Source organism: Salminus brasiliensis, chromosome 2 (assembly GCF_030463535.1).
Source record: "Salminus brasiliensis chromosome 2, fSalBra1.hap2, whole genome shotgun sequence".
Taxonomy (NCBI): Eukaryota; Metazoa; Chordata; class Actinopteri; order Characiformes; family Bryconidae; genus Salminus; species Salminus brasiliensis.
Window position 1 is genome coordinate 51,298,181 of NC_132879.1, and position 20,347 is coordinate 51,318,527.

Sequence of the window (20,347 nt, forward strand, 5' to 3'; positions counted from 1 at the left end):
ACATTTCTGGACTGTCTGAGAGATACAAAGCTGAGAAAGTGAACCAAAAGTTAAAGAATGAGGCGGTAGAGTTAATATTACCGGATTTTACACTAATTTGACTCGGTTAAGGTAGTTCTGACTAGCGTTGATCTACCCACTTCACCAGAGTTACATAGTGTAGTTAGCAGCGTGCTGAGCCTGGAGTGGGTATGACCGAGGTGTCCTGTTACAAGCTAGTGGAGCAATCGGCACAATGATTCTGGAGGTGCTACTGTAAGGTAAAAAAAAATGCTACATTGTCCATGCTGTCTCAAAAGGCAGTGTAGTGCTGAAGGTCTCTGTAACTGAATCACGAAGCCAACAATACGCCCTGGTGTTGCCAAGGAACCACAGCTCAGTGCTAGATATGAGCGTTTAGCTGTGTTGTCATTCGCCATTAGCATTTTCGCCCAATAACATAAAAGGCTAGATTACTAACCTTCAATTGAGACATGACTGCGTGCCTTCCTGCTTCAGAATCCTGTCTGATTAGGCAGCATTTCTTAGGTTTCAGACGCAGCCGTGATGTTGCTTCAAAGGAACAATAATGGAAACAGCAAGGAATACTAGGACGCTCTGCCCTCAGTGGTCCAATATTCAGAGACAGTCTGCTCAAGGCTGCACAAAATAAAACAATGACAATAACACATATTTACTGTAAAATCCAACATTTTAACCTGTTTAACCTGAAACATGATTTGTATCTTCTAGATACACTCATTTGTTAGAAATGTCCAAATTTACATTGTGTTAATACCAATACAGCTGCTTTTAATTGATGCTTTGGCCTAAAATGTAATTTGCTAAATTTGACCAAATTTGTCTTGCTAAATTTCACAATTACTGCCACTACTGTTTTAACTATGTTTTAACCATATTTTCTTCGGATTATCTTAAGTATACTTGCACTGTAGCTTTTTCCTGAACCTAACCTGTACCCTGTTTCGTCAGCCTACTTGCCCAAGGGCATTGAGCAACCACCCCTTTCTGTAATAGTATCACATTGTACTTAGATATTCGGGCTCTCCGACCGGCCTTTGCGTTTGTTCTGAACAAATTAATTGCCAGTTGAATTAAGTAATCTCCATCAGTTCCCTCTGGTGCAATAGTAGGACCCAATTTTCTGTGGTCTGGATATACTTTAAATCCAGAGGGCTCCCCTTAGACCCATTACTAAAGGTGATCCTTCAGACTTTGTCAAAGAGAGTCTCCGTAACTCACAGCAGTCGCCGCTCTGCCAAAAGCTAAAATTGGTCTGTAAGGCAGAAAGAGAGAGAGAGAGAGAGAGAGAGGTAAAAAAAAGAGAGAGAGAGAGAACTTCAAGAGAAGGAAGAATGGAGGGAAGGAGAGAAAGAGAAAGTAAAGTGGGACAGAAAGATGGCATTAAAAGCAACGCATCCCTTGACCCTACTTGAGGGTCACCTACCTGAAGCAATTACCAAGTATCCCTCTAAGGAGAGGCCCTGCTGGTCGTTAGAGCACAAGTCACATGGCAGTCTCCTGGGAGAACAGAACTCTAAAAGTGGGGATAGATGTGGTTTGCGTGTGTGTGTGTGTGTGTGCATGTGTTAGCGTAATGTCCAGTTGCGGAAGCTTTAGGATGCGGATATTAAAAGTACAACATATGTTAAGATGAGATTTGGGAGCAGGCTCCTGAGGCTTTCTTTAAATGTCACTGACGCTCGGCAGAGGGCCTCAGTCAGAAGGGGAGGGAAATAAAGCGGCACAATAAACCAACACATGGCATCGCACCTGGATCCTGACGCCCAGCGTTTCCCTGCAAGGGGAACAGGACGCATGTGTCTCGCACACGCTTTGACGCTATCCTCATCGGAAAACACTGAAGTTTCAGGAAATGGACAGCGTTGTGCACTAAGAGTGGAATAACCCTTTGAAGCAATACTGGAACAATTTCAGCTCGATCTCTGTCCGCCATTTCTGTAGCATACAGTTGATTAGCACAGACAGTAATTCTGGCACATCTCCACTGAGCTTATTAAAAAGAACAGACAAAAAGTGCTAGACATAGGCATAATGTCTAGAGGGGATAGGGAGGCTACAACCTTCCCAATAATTAAAGCTCCATATAACCCCCAGTAATTAATTTTGATGATATTGATTTGGTAGTCGCTATATAAGCCAGTAGACATAATTGACCACGGTCAGAGTTATCTGATGAGTGTTAATACACTCTGCTATATCATTTGAGAAGAAGATTAGTTATATGGCTGTGTAACCATTACAACAGTTGCATATTTAGGCTTGAATTCTTGGTGCATTTTCCAATATTTCCAAAAGCCATTTAATAGATTCCCAACATGCACTCAATTAAATTCCTTTAATGCTCAACCCAAAGACCCCGTCCCATTCTCAGAACTACACACCAGTCAACATTAGCAGCATTGACAGGTAAAGTGAAAACACTTAATCTTAATCTACAGTGGTGTCTGTCAAGCGGAGGACCTACATGTTAGGCAGCCAGTGAACAGTCAGTTCTTGAAGGTGATGAAGGTGTTAACAGCAGGGAAAATGGGCAAGCCTAAGGTTGCGAGCCACTCTGACAAGAACCAAACTCCAAAACATCAGGCAGGTCTTGTGGGTGATCCTGGTCTGCAGTGGTCAGTACCCACCAAAAATGCTCCAAGTAAGGACAACTGGTGAACCAGCGACAGGGTCATGATGTGATTCATGGAGGCCCCACCGTCCAGCTTACAGGACTTAAGGGATCTGCTGCTAACCTCTTGGTGCCAGATACCACAGGACACCTTCAGAGGTCTTGTGGAGTCCATGCCTCGAATGGTCAGATTTGTTTTAGCAGCATGAGGAGGGCCTCCTCAATATTAAGCATGAATGTTTTGGCTGATTGGTGTAGATCTAATATGTTAATTACTTAATAGTTCCTGAATAATTCATGGTGGTTACTGAGTAATTAATGGGAGTGTCTGGACAATAGGCAGTAAGTTTAATAAATGAATGATAAGACTAGTGTTTAATGAGGAAAAGTCAGTTTGCATTGATGTTCTAGAATTACACCATTTGTAATATTCTCTCAAAGCATCGCTTAAAGGGGAATTCCATTGATTTTTCAAAACGTCTGCATAATTTAGTCGTTAAGATGTAAACACAGTTGTTTAGAGTACCTTCTTTTAAAATGAGCCATTCAAGAGAAACTCAAATAATTCACAGGGGCGGTGACAGGACAGCTGCCATTCAAATGTTTCCTAAAATGTAATGTTACTGTGGTTTTATGAGAAGGTTTTGACCTATATATTAAAACAAATACATACATGATGGAGAGGAATGCAGGGTGTTGGTGCAAAATCTCGTAAAAATCTCATAAACTCATAAAACCTACATGTGTCTTATTATGGTCGTATCAGGTTGTAACTAAAGTGCTTATGGTCGGGTCCTAGAAACAGGGTGGTTAGGACGATTTTAAGGGCATGTGACTGACATTTATTATTATTATTATTATTATTATTTTAATAGTAAACTATTAAACTTGTATTATTGTTAGAGTGTTCCTAGAGCATTTTATTTAATGCAAGTGGTCGAGCAGACTAAGGCGCTGCCACTATGACCTAAGGATAGCTGGTTCGAATCCTGGGTCATGCTGCCTGCCATCAGCAACCAGAGCCTGAGAGAGCACAACTGGCCTAGCTCTCTATGGGTGGGTAGATGTCTCTCTCTCTCTCTTGCTCCCCACATCACTTTAGTGTGATGCTGACCAGCGTGGGTGTCTGCTAGCTGATTCATCAAAACCGGACACCCAGTGCTTTCCTCTGAGCACGTAGGTTGAAAAAAGGTGGTGGTTGGTTGCACATGTGCTGGAGGAGTGTCCTCATTATCCCGGTATCGGGAGCATTACATGCGATAGGAGGAGAGTAGTAACGAGTGGGTTGGGTAATTGGCTAATCTAAAATTGAGGAGGAAAATTGACTTTTTACAGAATGACGCACAGCGGTGTTATATTTGTGTTGATATAACATCAGACACAGATATCGTGACCTAGTTCCTGTCACCACCACTATAAAGATATCTGAGTCAGTGAGCGTCTTGACAATGAAGCATTTCACACCAAACTACTCTGAATGACTTTGTTTACATCCCAGCAACTACATTATGGACACGTTTTAAAACTGTAAAATCCTCCTTTGAATGTAGATGTAGCGTGTGATACGTCTAAGCATAGCTTACAGTTTGATTTGTTGTGTCTACAAGTAGTTGATTCCTGAACTGAATAAATAATCAGCCTATAAGGGCTTACGGTCAATTCGCACTGATGTTCTTGAATAGCAGTGTTTCAGATGTCGGCTGTTTTAAGACTCAGCTGTCTGAATGTTGACGCTGCTTACAGCTTGATTTGTTGTGTCTATACAGTCTGCAGTTGTTGTTTTTTTTTTTTGAAGGGCACAAACACGCTCGCAACCTGTGCTGCAGAAAAACGTGCCCGCCGATGACTGGCATCGAGTGCACCCGCGCTTCCTCTGTCTCCCAGTGTGACGAAACTGTCTCCCCTTTTAAGTGAAGAAGTGTGACATCCCCATTTCCCTTAAGTGCTCTGTGTTTTAGCGTGCTCGCTAATTAGACGGGTAATAGGAGTGGCTCTGATTGGCATTATAAACGCTTCGCCATCGCTCCTCAAACCCTTCACGCCACCAGCCTCTTCTCCTCTCACAGCTGCTCTCAGAGTTGCCATCAGAGGAATTATCAGAGATAAAAAGACATTATAAAAAAAGATCCTCCCCTGACAGATATTATCATTACAACCTTTTATCAAAAGTACAAACTTGTTTTCTCCCCCCCCCCATCTCTCTCTCTCTCTCACTCTCTCTCTATCTCCTTCTCCCTCCCATCCTTTCCTGCTCTCGCCCTCCCTTCCTCCCCACCTTCGTTTCATCCCTTTCGCACACCATCCTTCACTCTTTCCCAGGGTGGTTTTTCGGCAGGGAGAAGAGAGAGGGGAAAAAAGGGGGAGCGAGCGAGCTTGAGAGAGAGAGAGAGCGAGAGAGGGGATAGAGAGAGAGAGAGAGGGAGAGAGAAAAAAGAGCGAGGGATGGATGGAGGCAGCAAAAAAGAAGACTGAGCTCTGTCAATTGGAGTGAGCGCACTACTAAGTCTGGCTTCACTACAAAGGTTAGCAGATCTGACTGTCAATACTGTCAGAGGGATGGAGTCTTTGGGAGACGGAGGAGGAGGAGGAGGAGGAGGAGGTGTGGAGGTTAGGTGGTGGTGATGGTGGTGGAGGTGGTGGTGGAGGGAGGGAGGAGAGGCGGGGGGAAGCAGAGCAGGAGGGTTTTTGCTTTGAGAGAAAGAGATACTTTGATATTTCGGAATGTTGGAAGGGTGAATGTGGAGAGCTGGAGGTTGGGGATCTAATTACCGGGCCATAATTGGGGGCTGGGGAATAGGTTGCCGTCCTCTCAACTCGCTGCAGATCAATTATGTTAAGAGAACATCTGTAAGTAGAGCTTAATGAGGTCCATTAGAGCAACATGCGCTGCCTTCCCTAACGGTGCTTGTCAGCTTCTTGGATGAGCTGGAGCGCGCTGCTAACTAGGGACCTGCTGGAAGGTGCTTAAATAGGGCCGGCTCAGGTCCGCCTCGACTCTGCTGCCAGAGAGAGGAGAAGAGAGGACAGGACAGGAGAGGAGAGGCGAGGAGAAGAGAAGAGAGGACAGGACAGGAGAGGAGAGGCGAGGCGAGGAGAAGAGAAGAGAGGACAGGACAGGACAGGACAGGACAGGAGGAGACTGCAGGGAGGGAGGAAAAGAAGGAAAGGAGACGAGCTGCTTTCTGGACCCAAAGCAGGAGGTGGAGGAGATCCAGTCCAGGCTTAGACCTGAAGCACACCAGCTTGGCTGCTGCTTGTTTTGCTCGGTACAGTATCCTGAGGCTTCTCGCGTCTTTCACAGTCTTGAGTCGCAGGTTGCACGTGCACGCGCGCGCCAAAAAAAAAAAAAAGGGCGGAGCGTTTAGTTCTGTTATGATTTACAAGGCTCGTGCGTGTGTTTGAATGAAGTTTGTGTGTTTGGTAACTTTTACATGCTTGGGGGGGGGGGGGGGGGTGGTCTTTTAGGAGCAGAGGAGTACAGTCGTGCTGCTGTGTGAGGGGCTGGATGTGCAGGTGCAGTAGAGTAATGGCAGGGCATCCATCCCTCGTGCCTTAAATGAAGGCTTACGGCACGAGGCTTACGGCGACGTGTGCGTGCGTGTTTATTTACTCACTGTTGCTGTAGTTTGTTGTAAGGAGATGTTTCTATCTTCCTGCGCGTGAAGGGGCAGGAGGAGCTCGCGCGCGCGGTGCGTCCTACCGCTGCAGGAGCGCGAGGGATTGTGTGTGCCTGCGTTTATGCGAGTGCCTGCAAGTTCGCGCGTTACAGCAGACCGGGAACTTCAGACGCCTGTGGACGTAAAGCGTGCGCGCGAATCTTTTATTTCTCTCGCCAATATATATATATATATATATATACACACACACACATATACACACACACACACATATATATACACACACACACACATATATATACACACACACACATATATACACACACACACTGCCGTTTTTCAGCTCATAACTAACACATATCTGTGCTGAATAATTGACGTGATAATGCGCGAGATGAAGTGGTCGTTAGAGGGAGGGGGTGCAAAAAAGGAGAGAAGAGCCAGCCTCGCGCTCCCCATCTCTCTCTTTCTCTCTCCCCCTATGTGTGTCTCTCTCTCTCCCCCGCAAATTGCATGATTACGCAGATAGCCCGCTTTGAAATAATTCAATCCATGACAAAACCTAATTACTGGCAGGTAATACCCTGTCAGCTTTAATGCATCTCATCACTCATAATGGTGGCGAGGAGCGTTTTATGACCCATCTCATTAGCGCTGCGCTTTAGCCACAGTGATTGGCAAGAGGCCGCGAGCTACCGGTGGACTCGCTAACTCTGACCCCATCTCCTCACCATCATCTCCTCACCATCATCTCCTCACCATCACCTCCTCACCATCATCTCCTCAACATCACCTTCTTACCATCACCTCCTCCACATCATCTTCTAACCATCATCTCCTCAACATCACCTCCTCACCATCATCTCCTCACCATCATCTCCTCAATCCATCATCTCCTCAACATCACCTTCTTACCATCACCTCCTCACCATCATCTCCTCAACATCATCTTCTTACCATCATCTCCTCAACATCACCTTCTTACCATCACCTCCTCACCATCATCTCCTCAACATCACCTTCTTACCATCATCTCCTCAACATCACCTCCTCACCATCACCCCCTCACTATCAACTCCTCAACATCACCTCCTCACATCATCTCTTCAACATCACCTTCTTTCCATCATCTCCTCAACATCACCTCCTTACCATCACCCCCTTACTATCACCCCCTCACCATCACCTCCTCACCATCACCTCCTCACCATCACCCCCTCACCATCACCTCCTCACCATCATCTCCTCACCATCACCCCCTCACCATCACCCCCTCACCATCACCTCCTCACCATCATCTCCTCACCATCACCTCCTCACCATCACCCCCTCAACATCACCTCCTCACCATCACCCCCTCACTATCAACTCCTCAACATCACCTCCTCACCATCACCCCCTCACCATCATCTCCTCACCATCACCTCCTCACCATCACCTCCTCGCCCCCAGACTACACAAGAGGGACAACTTCTGTTGGGGGTGGGGGGGGGGGGGCTAATCTTTTAGCTGCTAGGCTACACTAGGAGTGTTTATACCTTGTATGTCCAAATGTTAGTGGACACCCCTTCTAATGAATGCACAGATGTGCAAATGCACACACAGTGTGTGTATAGTCCCTGCAGAGAAGTACTGCCAATACACTAGAACCCCCTGGAGCACATGAACCTGAACCTGGATTGGCCCAATGTCAGGCGTGGGGTCGAGGTCAGGCTCCGTCTAATACTTTTGGGCTGAGTTAGGAAGCTGGGGGTGAGGTGAGGTGGTGGATCATCCAACATCCTGACCTCAATTACATTTGCTCTTGTCGCTGAATGCAATCAAATCCTCACAGCAATTTTGTTCCTCCAAAATGTAGTAGAAAGCTGGGTAATGTTTTGTTCGGTACCCTTGATTTCAAGGAAAAATAAATGAGTCCACATGAATGAGCAGGTGTCCACATACATTTGTCCATATATACATTATGTGTGCAATGCAGACATCAATAGGCGCTAAAGGGAGTAAAGACTGAGCACGAGCTTAGAGTTACCCCACAGACCCACACGCACACGTGTTTACCAGTGGAAATCAATCATATCTGCAGTAGCGCGAGGTGTAAGCAGATCAGAAACACTCTCTAAAAAGAGATGTGCTACAGATGTCAGAATTTCAGCACAGCTGGTGAGTTCACAAACTCTTTAGGCTAACACCCCCCCCCCCCCACACACACACACACACACTGCATAAGCAGGGTGCACGCCGAGGTGGAGTTTGGTAATGGTCAGATCTGGGCCTGCAAAGTTGATCGTTTGTAGTTGATCGAGTCCCATTTTTGATTGCATGTGGCCTCTATACAACTCCACAGCCTTGCTTCTGCTGAACGTCCCTCTTTCAGAACGTGCGGTGATCCTGCACGGCACGTGCACATCTTTTTTAAAGATCCTGAATTCGCAATTAGTTGCAAATTAATCTAAATCTATAGCATGCACGCTCCTAACACGTCGCGCGGGCCAAAAAACCCCAAAAAAACCCAGAAAAAACCTGTAGGAGAGAAGTAGAATACCAGAGTCGTTTGAGCGCGCGGCTCGACCTCCCCGCACGCGCGCCAGGCGAGGAGAGCGCGCGAGAGTTTGTGTAGAGACGAACGAACGAGCGAACGAGCGAACGCACGCGCGCACGCACGCACGCGCGCACGCACGCGCGCTCGCGCGCACACTCACGCACGCGCGCACGCACGCACGCGACTCCGACTATCAGTTATAAGTGAACGACCTTTTCCCTCGCCGTGTAAAACGTCTCTCTGTACCGGTTTCCAGTAACGCGGTAAAGCTCGCGACGCACGGCTGCTGCTCGCGCACCGCTGCACGGCACGAGTCGAGTCTAGTCTAGTCTACTCTGGTCTTGTCTATGTCTATGAAGGGCTCGCGCAAGAAGAACACCTGTAGCTGTGGGTCCGAGCAGCGGTTCGTACCTCGATCCATGTGGACCTCGTTATTTTCCACCTGAAGATTCGCTGTCGTCCGGCCGCCGCGGCGCCATGTCGGTCCCCTGAACTTTACTACTGTTGATTTTCCGCTCGGAGATAGCAGAGAGTTGAGGGGGGGAGTGAGAGCTCGAGCCCGGAGTGAACCTTCTGCTCAACTTGGTCAAGAAGGTGAGTGGAGTGGAGTTTGGGGTGGGGTGGGGGGGGGGGTGTGTTGTGCAGGGGTGGTCGGCGGAGGACACACTTTGGGCTCTTTTAGGCTTAGTTTAGTTAAGAAACGGGGGTTTTAATTTAGCGACCCCCTCCTGAGATTTGATTGTATCCGTGTCTGCGGTGCTTCATACGGGCTGTTAGGGCTGTATTGGAACAGCAGCATCTTTCAGGTAGTTTACAGACGTTTCCACGACGTGCACGCGTCTTCATTATGCTAAGCATTGGCTGGAGCTTTAAGAGTTTAATTGGGTCCACAACTCTTCATGTAGTGCTGTTAAGGTGCTTTAACAACGTTTTTACAACGTTTTAAAAACGTGCATACGTTTTTATTATACTTTTTAAAGGACTATTTCTTTGCCACGCGCTATATGTATTTAATATTTTAATTTTTTAATATTTGTACGTGTATATTTTCCCCCTTTCAGTATATTATTATGATTATTATTGCACGTGTTGTCTGTTAGTTTTGTCCACCGAGCACGAGCGAGAAGTCCAGACTAAACGCACGGGCTGCTGCTGCTCCGCGCGGCTCCCTGTTTGCTGTGTCTGTGAGTGAAGCGGGGGGATTATACTGCGAGGGCGCCGCGGAGGGGTTTGCCTGAGCCTATGCCTCCGCTTTGTCGTCCGCTGTCATTTTGCTCGCCGTCCCTCCGCGGCGGCTGCGGCTGGATCTAATTTCATAGTCGAGCACCGCTCGTGACGAGACGCACGGTGTTAACGGCGTGTGGCGCGCGGCGATAGCGAGTCTATCTCTAGCTCTCTCTCTCTCTCTCTCTCTCTCTCTATGCCTCACTCTCTCATCCCGCTCTACCATCAGCACCGGCGGTCCGACTGTGCGCCGTTGATTGGTGTTTTCCTCGTTTCTCCCTCTTCTCTTGTGAGGCGAAGCTGGATTTGTTACTTCTAACAAAAGCGAACCGCCCTCAGAGAGAGAGAGAGAGAGAGAGAGAGAGAGAGAGAGAGCGAGAGAGAGAGAGAGAGAGAGAGAGGGAGAGAGAGGGAGAGCGAGAGAGAGAGAGAGCGAGAGAGAGAGAGAGAGAGAGAGAGGGAGAGAGAGGGAGAGCGAGAGGGAGAGGGAGAGCGAGTGTGTGAGAGAGCAAGAGAGAGAGAGACAGAGTGTGTGTGTGAGAGAGAGAGAGAGAGAGAGAGAGAGAGAGAGAGCGAGCGCGCACGCGGCTGCTCACTTTACGAAGACCGGGGGGGAAACAGCCTTGGCTCGCGCCTCCTCCTCTTGTTGCATGGTGTGTGTGGTGGTGTTTTTGGAGGCGCTGAAGCGGGTCGACCAATGCAGAAAAGGGAGAAAAGTTTCGGTAAGAGCTTCACTGTGTGCTTTTCTACCGTTACCGTGCGGCCGTTACCGCCGCGTGACCGCGAGTCGCCGCGCTGTCCCCGTGCTCTAGCCGTGCCTCTTACCGCTAGTTCACCCCAGCGCGCGTGCCCATTCCGTCCCTGCTGATCCCGTTTACTGTTGTTGTTGTTGTTGTTATTATTATTTGTCGTGTGCGCGCGCGTTTCCCCTTTCGCCTCTCCTCCGCTCCGGAACGGTGTTTCCGCCGTTTCCACCGTTACCCGTCTTCAAACGCCTTTTTTTAACGGTCCCCGAGTTTAACGGTCGGGCTTCGTTCGTGTCGCGAGCCGCTTGGAAAATTGGCTTCTCTGTAGCAGATCTTATTGGCCTTTTCCAAGCACCGCGCTGCCATGGCAACCGTAATTAAAGTGATAAGCGGGTGAAATGTCAGCATCTCCGGCTCGCGCAGCTGTGACGCGCTTGAAAGCAGGGTGGTGGTGGGGAGGGCTGGGTGGAGGAAGAGAGAGAGAGAGAGAGAGAGATAGAGAGATGGGAGGAGGGGGGTAGGGGTAAGGGGTAGGGGGTGGGTCAAATTGGTACTTTTTGCCCAAGTCTCGCTAAAATCGCTCAAAAACACACGGTGAGAGGAAAAGCTGAGGAAGAAGAGCACGAAGAAGAGTCTCCGAAACTGCTAAATGAACCATCCTGATGAAATTTCGAGTAAAGACTGTAAAAGAGACAGACCCGAGGACAGTGGTGGGTTAGAGGCCATTTGGGCTAGCTAGAATATCCAGCAATTCTCCTCTTTTAGACCCCGGACATCAGGAGGCAGAGCACTGAAGAATAGGGCTGTATCCGAAAGCCGTACTATAAGATAGTACAGTACACGTATACCATTGAATGCCGTAGTGACGTTCTTTGACGTGTAGTGTCTCTGTATATGCATGCAGTACTCTAATGCATGTAATAGTGGTGCACTGTTTTGACATACTAGTATCTTAGTACTAGTACTAGTATCAGTATCTTAGTATGCATGATATCGTAGTGAGTGTCCAGCTGAAAAGTGCGGTACTACACTGATATACTGCTTAGTACCTTTGTTTACTAATACATTGTACTAATGAATGTATCGCATGGTGATGGTGATGTACTACTTTGACTTTAGTACGCATGTTATTGTAGTTACTGGTCTACTAAAGGGTGTTGTGTACTGTATTGGTGTATCTTAGTGTGCACATTGTACTAACGAGTGTACTACAGATGGTGGTGCACTAGTTTGACAGGCTGCTTGGTATCTTAGCAGGCAGTTCTTGGCGCACTTATCAGAAAGGGGCCGTTGTACAAGTGTAGTACGAGTGTACTACAAATGGTGGTGCACTATTTTGACGTACTACATATTGTACTAATTGTACTAATGTGTGCACTACAGATGGTGGTGCACTAGTTTTACAGGCTGTTTTGTATCTTAGCATTTAGATTTGGACGCAGCCTAGGACGGTCCACTCGAACCAGTTCTGATATGTATTGTACTAATGAGCGTACTACAAAAGGTAGTGGTGCACTACATCGACATGCTATTCAGTATCGTAGTATGCATGCCGTACTAATAATCTAATCGCATTGTGCTGCACTATTTTGACATACTGCTCAGAATTGGTACTAATGCATGTACTACAAAGGTGGTGTACTAGTTTAACAGGCTGTTTAGCATCTTAGCATTCAGATTTGGACGCAGCCTAGGACATGCACTCATCAGAAAAGGGCCATGTTCCGATTCCCGTTGTTCTAATGAATGTGCTCTAATGGGGACGTACTGTTTTGCCTGTTGTTCAGTGCCTCAGTATACACGTTGTACTAATTACTGTACTCAAACGATGGCGTGCTACTTTGACATGCCGCTCAGGATGTTGCTGTGTGCGGTTCTGGACACAGCCTGGGACATGCCCTCATCAGAACAGGGCCATCGACTCAAACTAGTTGTCGGGCAGAAGTAAGAGGAGAGTAAAAACTGGAACTTCTTTGGCTGGGTAATGAGAGGCGGCGGCTGTGTTGTGTTCCCCGGGCTGGTGCGGATGAGTGCTGCTGAAGAGGAAGCTCGCATAGCAGAGGCGATCAGCCGTGCGCTCCTCACACACACTCACCATCCAGCCAATTAAAAGCTCAACGGCTTAAATGCAATGGCTTCGCTCATTACCGCAAACAGAGTGGCAGTCCTTTTCTGCTTTTTTCCCCCCGTCTCTCTCTCTCTCTCTCTCTCTCTCTCTTTTTTAACAAATGCTTCACTTTTAATCAGCTTCTTAAAAAAAAAAAAAACTTCTAAGCAAAGGAGCATTTTGTTTGCATTCAAATGACAAATGTGTTGAAAGGGGTTTGTGGCCTTTGGATGGTTTGCACACTCACGCCTGTGTTTTTTTTTTTAACACTGTAACTTACAAATTCCTACAACTTTAGAGCGGCTCTGTAGCTGAGCGGGGTCATCGCATGGCGCTTTGCTCTGGTTTGTACAGGATTACATTTTTGTTACTAAGTGATAGTAGATCCTCGTATACCTGCTGTTGGATTCACACTTTAAAGGTTGTTTTTCCACCTTCTCACTGTTCGCTGTGTGTAGAGGGTACAGTCAGTTGCCATGGACAGTAATTTCCCTGCAGTCAGTTTTGAGTGGAGTGTTCTTTACTGTACAGGGAAATGTGTCGAAGTGATTGTCCATGCTTATCGCCCATATGCTGATCCAGATTAGATAAAATAATAGTCATAAAAAATGACTGCTCTTTATAATTTAGAGATATATAAAGACCTGTTTACCTACTGTTTTAATTGTGGTAGGCTAACATTTCATTTATTTGTTGTTTCAGTATAGAAAGTTGAAGCCTCGCACAGCTTCCAGCTTCCAGTGCCAAAGTCTTCCAGCAACTTCCCTTCGCTTAAACTTTACCCTTATTTCTGCTTGCACTTTTACAATGAACTGCGCAACATATACATTCAGTGTAGGCACCGCGGCTGTGACAGTTCTCTCGGCAGCGCGAGGCGAGCAAGGCGTACTGTCCCGGTGTCAGCACAACAGGCGGGAATCAGACACACTTGTAATGGAGGACAAAAACTTATTGGGGCAGGACAAAAGGGGAGCGGGAGTGCAGGCGTGGGGTAGAGCTCACTCTCCTCTGTATGGAGGGAGAATACTAATTACAGGCCGTCTGCATGAGCCTGCATTGTTCCCTCTCTACCCAACAAAGCCCTTTCAGAGCCTAAATGGGGGCTACACAATGGCTGCTCTGGGGGCAAGCTTCTCCTGGCCCCTCCCATAGAGAGGGGGAAGAAAGAGTAAGAGCAGGAGAAGGAGAAGGGGAGATGCTAGCAGCTGTGGCTAGCTGTCTTTTTTTTTTTTTTAAGTGGATAAGTAGCAATATGTTTGTCCTTGTTGACTTGCCAAATTTCTTCCCACTGGATCTAATCTGTATTTATGATCCAAGGTTTGCATATATGGGGTCTCACTTTGTATTGTATTAATGAGCCAAGGGGTACTTGTCAAAAATACTTGCTAATTGCAAGCTATCGTTTATTTTCTCACAGTGTGCACTCTTTTCTCATTACTGCAGGTATACAAATGCTCTCCGTCCAGCCGGACACGAAGCCAAAAGGCTGTGCCGGCTGCAACCGGAAGATCAAGGACCGCTACCTGCTGAAGGCCCTGGACAAGTACTGGCACGAGGACTGCCTCAAGTGTGCCTGCTGCGACTGTCGCCTGGGCGAGGTGGGCTCCACGCTCTACACCAAAGCCAACCTCATCCTGTGCCGGCGGGACTACCTCCGGTAAGAGTCCTCCACCACTTCACCTTCCTCTGAGACAGCTCACGTCCATCTTCACCAGCCACTGTATGGACATACATTTTGTGGTGCTTTTAGCACAACCAGCGTGTCAGCGTATTGAACACAGGCATGCTTCGAGAGTATGGTCAGATATGTTCTAATTACACTGTCATGCTGAGCAGTAATAATAATAGGGATAACGCAAAAAGTGTGTGGTGATTAACATGTCACTTTTGAGAGAGGGCAAGATAAATAAAATCTCTTCATCAGAAGAGATAAACTGTAGGATCTAAAAGAAAGAGGAGACATTTGGGGTAGACGATAGCAAAGGAGTTGCAATTTACAAGAACAGTGAAAAGAGGTCTTGAGATTTTTCCTGATTGATGCCTGAAATCAAACGCTACATTTGCCACATTCAAGAAAAGGCCTCCTCTAAATGCCCTCCCTGTGAAAGCGAACGTCTAATAGGCCCTGATTACTTGCAGCAATGGTGTTCTTACCATTCTCCCATGGCTTTACATATGCTGTACTCTGTATAGAAAGGGGAGAATTTTATGAGCTAATAAAAAGCCAATGTTTCTGCTCCAGCTTGAAGGAATTCACTTGTTAGATCCAATCACTGTGCTGGAGCATTGAGCTTTTTAGACCACCCCAGATCCTGTTAATTTTCTCTCATAGAACGAGGACTTCGTGTCCAGTCTAGTGAGCACTACTATGCTTTTCACACTATTGTAGCAAGGCGGACAGCACCAGACTGACACGGGTTCATTTGTTTGCAAACTTTTTAGTGCGATTTGGCTCAGCTGCAAGCACACCGAGGTGTCCCAGTAACGGCACAGACGCTGGCCTCATTTCTATTCCTTCACAAAAGAATGACTGCAAATAAACTTTTCTGAATGTATAAGTAGTTAGTGTAGCAGTTTGGAGCTGCCTCAAATATTATTATTATTATTGTGAGGTCAATTATAAAATTAAATTGAATAGTTTGGTTTTTTTTAACATGATGCTGCTGGTAACAGAAACATCAGACCATAGTGGCAAAATGTAGGATTTTAAAAAAGCCTATTTTGATGTAATGCTTTAATACAGACCCTCTCAAAATCATATTAGAAATTAGCCTATGTTAGACCTGCTGGTTAATCTATTCTACAGCCTCATCTGTCTGCTGTCTGTAAGTTTACAGTGGTGACGATAATGATCATTACAGCGATGAGATGTTCGGCCGAAAGATTTCCAAAGGGCTGATATTATTTCACTGTTCTATCTGTGGGGCGATGTGACTCCAGTTGGACTTCCTGCTGTGTTTTCACTTGCTTGCATGCAAGCACATACGTAAAAAGATTCCCTTGATGCGATCAGCTCTAGTGAACTCTGTTCTTAGATAATGTCAGAAATGCACACCAGTGTCACATACGAGCGTACGCAAACTCATCGAAGCGCTGTAGGCATGCTGGGCTTTTGTGAAAACGGCTGGAGCTACAGTAAGAGCTTGGAGCTTTGCGAAGTCACAGTTCATTTAATTTGGGTGGGAGGGATGAGGGTCTCCATTAGGCGTGGCGCGCACGAGCAGACTTTGGGGAGACAAGAGGGAAACGCTGCCAGAGGGCTGAGACTGTGCTCAGATTACCATCCTACATCAAGCCTCATTGGCTGCACCCTGGTAAAGCGCATCTCCAGTCAGGACAACACACACAGGCTGTGGGTAGGCGATAACATTTAACATCACAATATTTTACGATATTTTTATAAAATTATATAAATTTTTTTATCCAAGATGCAACGGGGTGAAGCTAATCAAATAGACTAATAAAGGGCAGTAAGGCCACAATCGACTGACGTCCTATGTACTCAGCTACTTGAATGCAGTTAGTGCAGTTGCTATACACTAGCTGCTGGCAATCACAGGCTAGGTGTAATGGGTCTAAATCTTTACATTTTTATGATGCACGCATCTTTTCAGTGTTCAAGGAGTTCTGACATTCTCAGGGTGATAACATGATGTGATTGATCACTATAACAATAACATTATTACATTGATATTCCTTATTATGTACATTCTGCCATAAAACAACATCAGGTGAAGAAAGATGACAATAAATGTGCTCAGCTGTGGAAGCTGGCTCCTCTTTGTTAGTGTTAGTTTTGATAATGCAATTAAAAGTGCAGGGTTGTGTAATTCTTTTCTTTCTATTCCATTCAGCCACTGCCTGAATCTTTCTGATGTCTGTCAGTGTTTGCCAGGATGTAGGCAGCGCTCACTTCTTTCTGTCTTCCTCATCATCAAAGTTCAAGGTGACTGAATTGATTTGATTGTGGCTATCACGCAAGTGGCCCGTCCTCCTGGCATCTCCTGGCCGGCGCTTAATGAATGGCAAACATGGCTGAGGCCCGGCTCCTCACATCGCATTTGCAGCACCACAAAAGAAAAGCGGTCTCCATCGACGAGACAATCAATGGGCCACTCTTACAAAGCACTACCTCTCGACTCACACGCCTCGATCCGATCGTTCCCTTATTTATTTTCTTAAGTTAGCGCCGCCATCGGACACAGAGATAAGAGGGGGACTTAATCCCCCTCTCGCTCTTTGTTCTGCGCTCTATTTCAGCTTTCTATTTAAAAGTGAATTATGCTTGGATTTATTATACACAGCCACCCAGCCCCCCCCCCTTGCCTTCCATCCACACAGAATCAATCCAGCCCTGTTTAGCAGTGTGGCATGTTATTAAGGCTGACATAACCAGGGTTAATAGAATTCTTCAGGGGTCTACAACCATGAGCAACCAAGAGCAATGTGATCCCACCAGCTGAGAAATAATAATCCCTATCACGACGCACACAAAACAAATTAAAAAAAGCAACCAAAAAAAAAAAAAACCTCCACCCATCTCCCTCGCTGTTTATTGTATTATCAAGTAGAACGTGGGACTTTCCTTAGTGGCAGCGGAGGGGCAGGAAGTGTTTGGTCTCCGACTGGCAGTTACTGGGGAGAGAAAATCAGTCGATTCATATTCACAGCATTGAGAAGGTAATTATTGATGGAAGGTGTTATCGCGCCCGGCTCGATTCTTGTGTTGCACTCCAAATGTGGGTCTATGGTGTTGGGTCGCGCTATCGCCAAATGATTCTTTTGATACTGTGTTGACGTCTCCATTATTGATAAAGGTAATAACAGCAATAGCAGTGTTTATGCTGATGTGGTTGCATTTCACAGAGCACGGAGAGATAACGTTAAAAGGCCCAGACAAAAAAGAGACGGACACATTTGAGTTGGGAAGGTGGCAGAAATAAACTGTGTCGCAGCCTACAGAGAGTAGCCACAGACAGAGAAGCCATCCGCCAAGGCCAGGATGCAAGCAGGGGGGAAAAGCTGTTAGGCATCAGTTAATGGAAAACTGTAAATTTCAGGCATCCATTTTAAAGACAGCACAGGGAGACCACTTATTTATTTATCTATCTATTCATTCATTTTTTTTTAATCCAACTTCAATTTTCCTCTACAGTGGTTTTACTAAGATTGTAAATGCAAGCCAACTCACAGAAGCCGTCAACATGACTGGATTTATTACCGTTTTGGAAAGCAGGCTATCGGTGAAAGATAACCGACATGTAAAGCATGGTTTAGTTGTAATAACTTCTAGTCTCCCTCACTCATTCAGAAGCAACTTTGTGGACCACATCCACCTTGTCCTGTATAAACTCATGGAAATGAACCATGAAAATGTATCTTTGACTTTTTCATATTTGCATCTGCTATATCGCAGCCAGTGCAGGATTCGCATGCATGCTGTGTGTTGTCTGTCATACAAAAGATCAACAAAGTGTAACACATTTGCCTTATCTGGAACAAGTCTGGAATTAAGGTAAATTGACTTGAATATATTTATCATATATATATATATATATATATATATATATATATATATATATGTTGTTTTTTTATAATCAGTCCAGCATTCCCGATGTGCCCATCAGAGAGGTGATCATACGTTCCATCCAGAGTTGCAGATGCCGCACTTCTACAAAAGCACTGCAGTCTGTCAGTGTTCCTGGCTCTGGTGTGATTTCATGCCTTGGATTTGTCCTTGATGGGCCCCAGACACTTTGCATTTGGGTCAGGGGCCCAAAGAGTAATGACTTTAAAGAAAGAGACATATTGTTTGGAGGTTTTTTCCTTTTTGGTGTGCACAAATAACTTTGTCCAATCAGCTATTTATCGAATATTTCAGGTGTGCTGCAGGTGTGTGCAGTCGCGTGTTGCTCTTTCAGTCATTCATCATTTGACTTAAAGACGACTGCAAAAAGGTCACGCAAGAGTCCGTAAAGTCCGTAAAAAAAAAACTTGGAAAGTTTCAAGGCACACATTTGTGTCCTCAATGAATTAATGGCCGTATGATAATTCACGTCAGCTCATTAATTGTTCGCTGATGATACAGTGCTAGGATAGTGCCGTAGTGTCGTCAGTGAAAGGTTAGCGTGGGCTCTCCACGGGGACCAGTGCAGTGCAGCCTGCTGCAGTTTGTCATTGGCTCTCTCCCCCCAGTTTCTCTGAGGCTAGCTGAAAGATTGAGGCCAACTCTGCACCTAATGACCAGTGCAGATGTTCATATGGAGTAGTCTCTCTGCACTCTGCCACTGTGGAGCAATAGGCAGGACTCCTCGGTCAGTCGCTTTCGCTTTGGTCACCCTCCTAATGGCCTACAAAGAGCATTCACACTGAGTAGTGTGTGTATAAGTACATAGATGGACTGTGGGAACAGTCAGCACCAGTCAGGTCAGGTAAAGATTACACCAGTCACATGAGACTCTTCCACTAACTTCTGAGACTCCAGAATGACGACTGTAGGGGTACACAGGTTCAGATCTGTGTGTGGCTGGTTTAACATGTTTTAGCTGGTTTTACTTGAACAGCAAACAGCAAAATCCCCAGACCTCAATCCCAGTTCTCAATGTGGGACAGCAGGTCCACAAACTCCAGGTGAAACGTGCCCCAGGGACGAGCAGACTATAATGACCATCATCTCAAGACACTGGTGTAATCCTTAACTGACTCAACTGACTGTGCTATTAATGCAAAATGACATATTACTAAGAATTATGCAAGAAATTATGCTTTTAGTGTGTATTTGATGTTTTATGTAACATTACTTATAATATTTTATTGTCATTCACTGCATGTCTATATTAGTAGTTCATGTGTCACACTCCTGATTTTATTGTGTGAATCACCTTGACAGCTGCTATAAACTATGTAAGTACTAGTATACTTTCTCGTTTAATAATCCAAACATATCGGTGTATAAAGCACCCCTCTGGGCCTCTTATGTGTAGTAGGAAAAATATTTGCATTGAACAACAACCTTTTACAAGTGTTTACAGATGCATTAGCAGAGATCATGGCGATCACATTAAACTCTTCGATAGGTCAAACAAACAAACACCTCTCCAAAACCTTTTAATGAGCAGTTTTTTTCAGTTGGTTTAGTGAAAGTCAGGGATTTCATTTGTTTCAGAAGTTTTACATGACATTTACATACGCTTCATTTAGGCCTAGTGTCCGAGACATGTTGTTTACATGTTGAATGTGGGGCTATACATATTACATACTAATATTAACTAGAGATGGGCCAATCAGTGTTGTTGGGGCTGATACCGAGCACATTTTGTCGATCGAGATGCTACAGCAAGGCTGGGTGATACGTTAACCTGTCCAGGCAAGGGCTCAGCTGTTTACTGCGCTGCCACTATGGCCCAGGGTAGTGAGTTTGAAGCCAGTTCAGCCATGTCCATATCTGCAACTGAGACTTAGTCCAGAAAATTAGTGAAA

The 20,347-nt window shown here is 45.9% G+C and overlaps 1 protein-coding gene across 6 annotated transcripts in view; it reads left to right on the forward strand.

Moving 5' to 3' along the window:
* Positions 1-5,096: 5,096 nt before the first annotated feature.
* The window catches only part of lmo3 (LIM domain only 3), a 50,644-nt gene continuing 35,393 nt past the window's right edge, over positions 5,097-20,347 (forward strand). Inside the window, exons 1-2 of one of the 6 annotated variants that reach the window (XM_072673095.1) lie at positions 5,097-5,157; positions 14,312-14,525. In XM_072673095.1, the coding sequence (XP_072529196.1) occupies positions 14,320-14,525 (206 nt within the window). In that variant the 5' untranslated portion in view covers positions 5,097-5,157; positions 14,312-14,319. Of the gene's footprint in view, positions 5,158-5,486; positions 5,902-8,907; positions 9,386-10,573; positions 10,767-11,367; positions 11,472-14,285; positions 14,526-20,347 lie in introns of those variants that run through there. The other 5 variants (XM_072673096.1, XM_072673094.1, XM_072673097.1 and 2 more) reach the window with 5 other exon arrangements.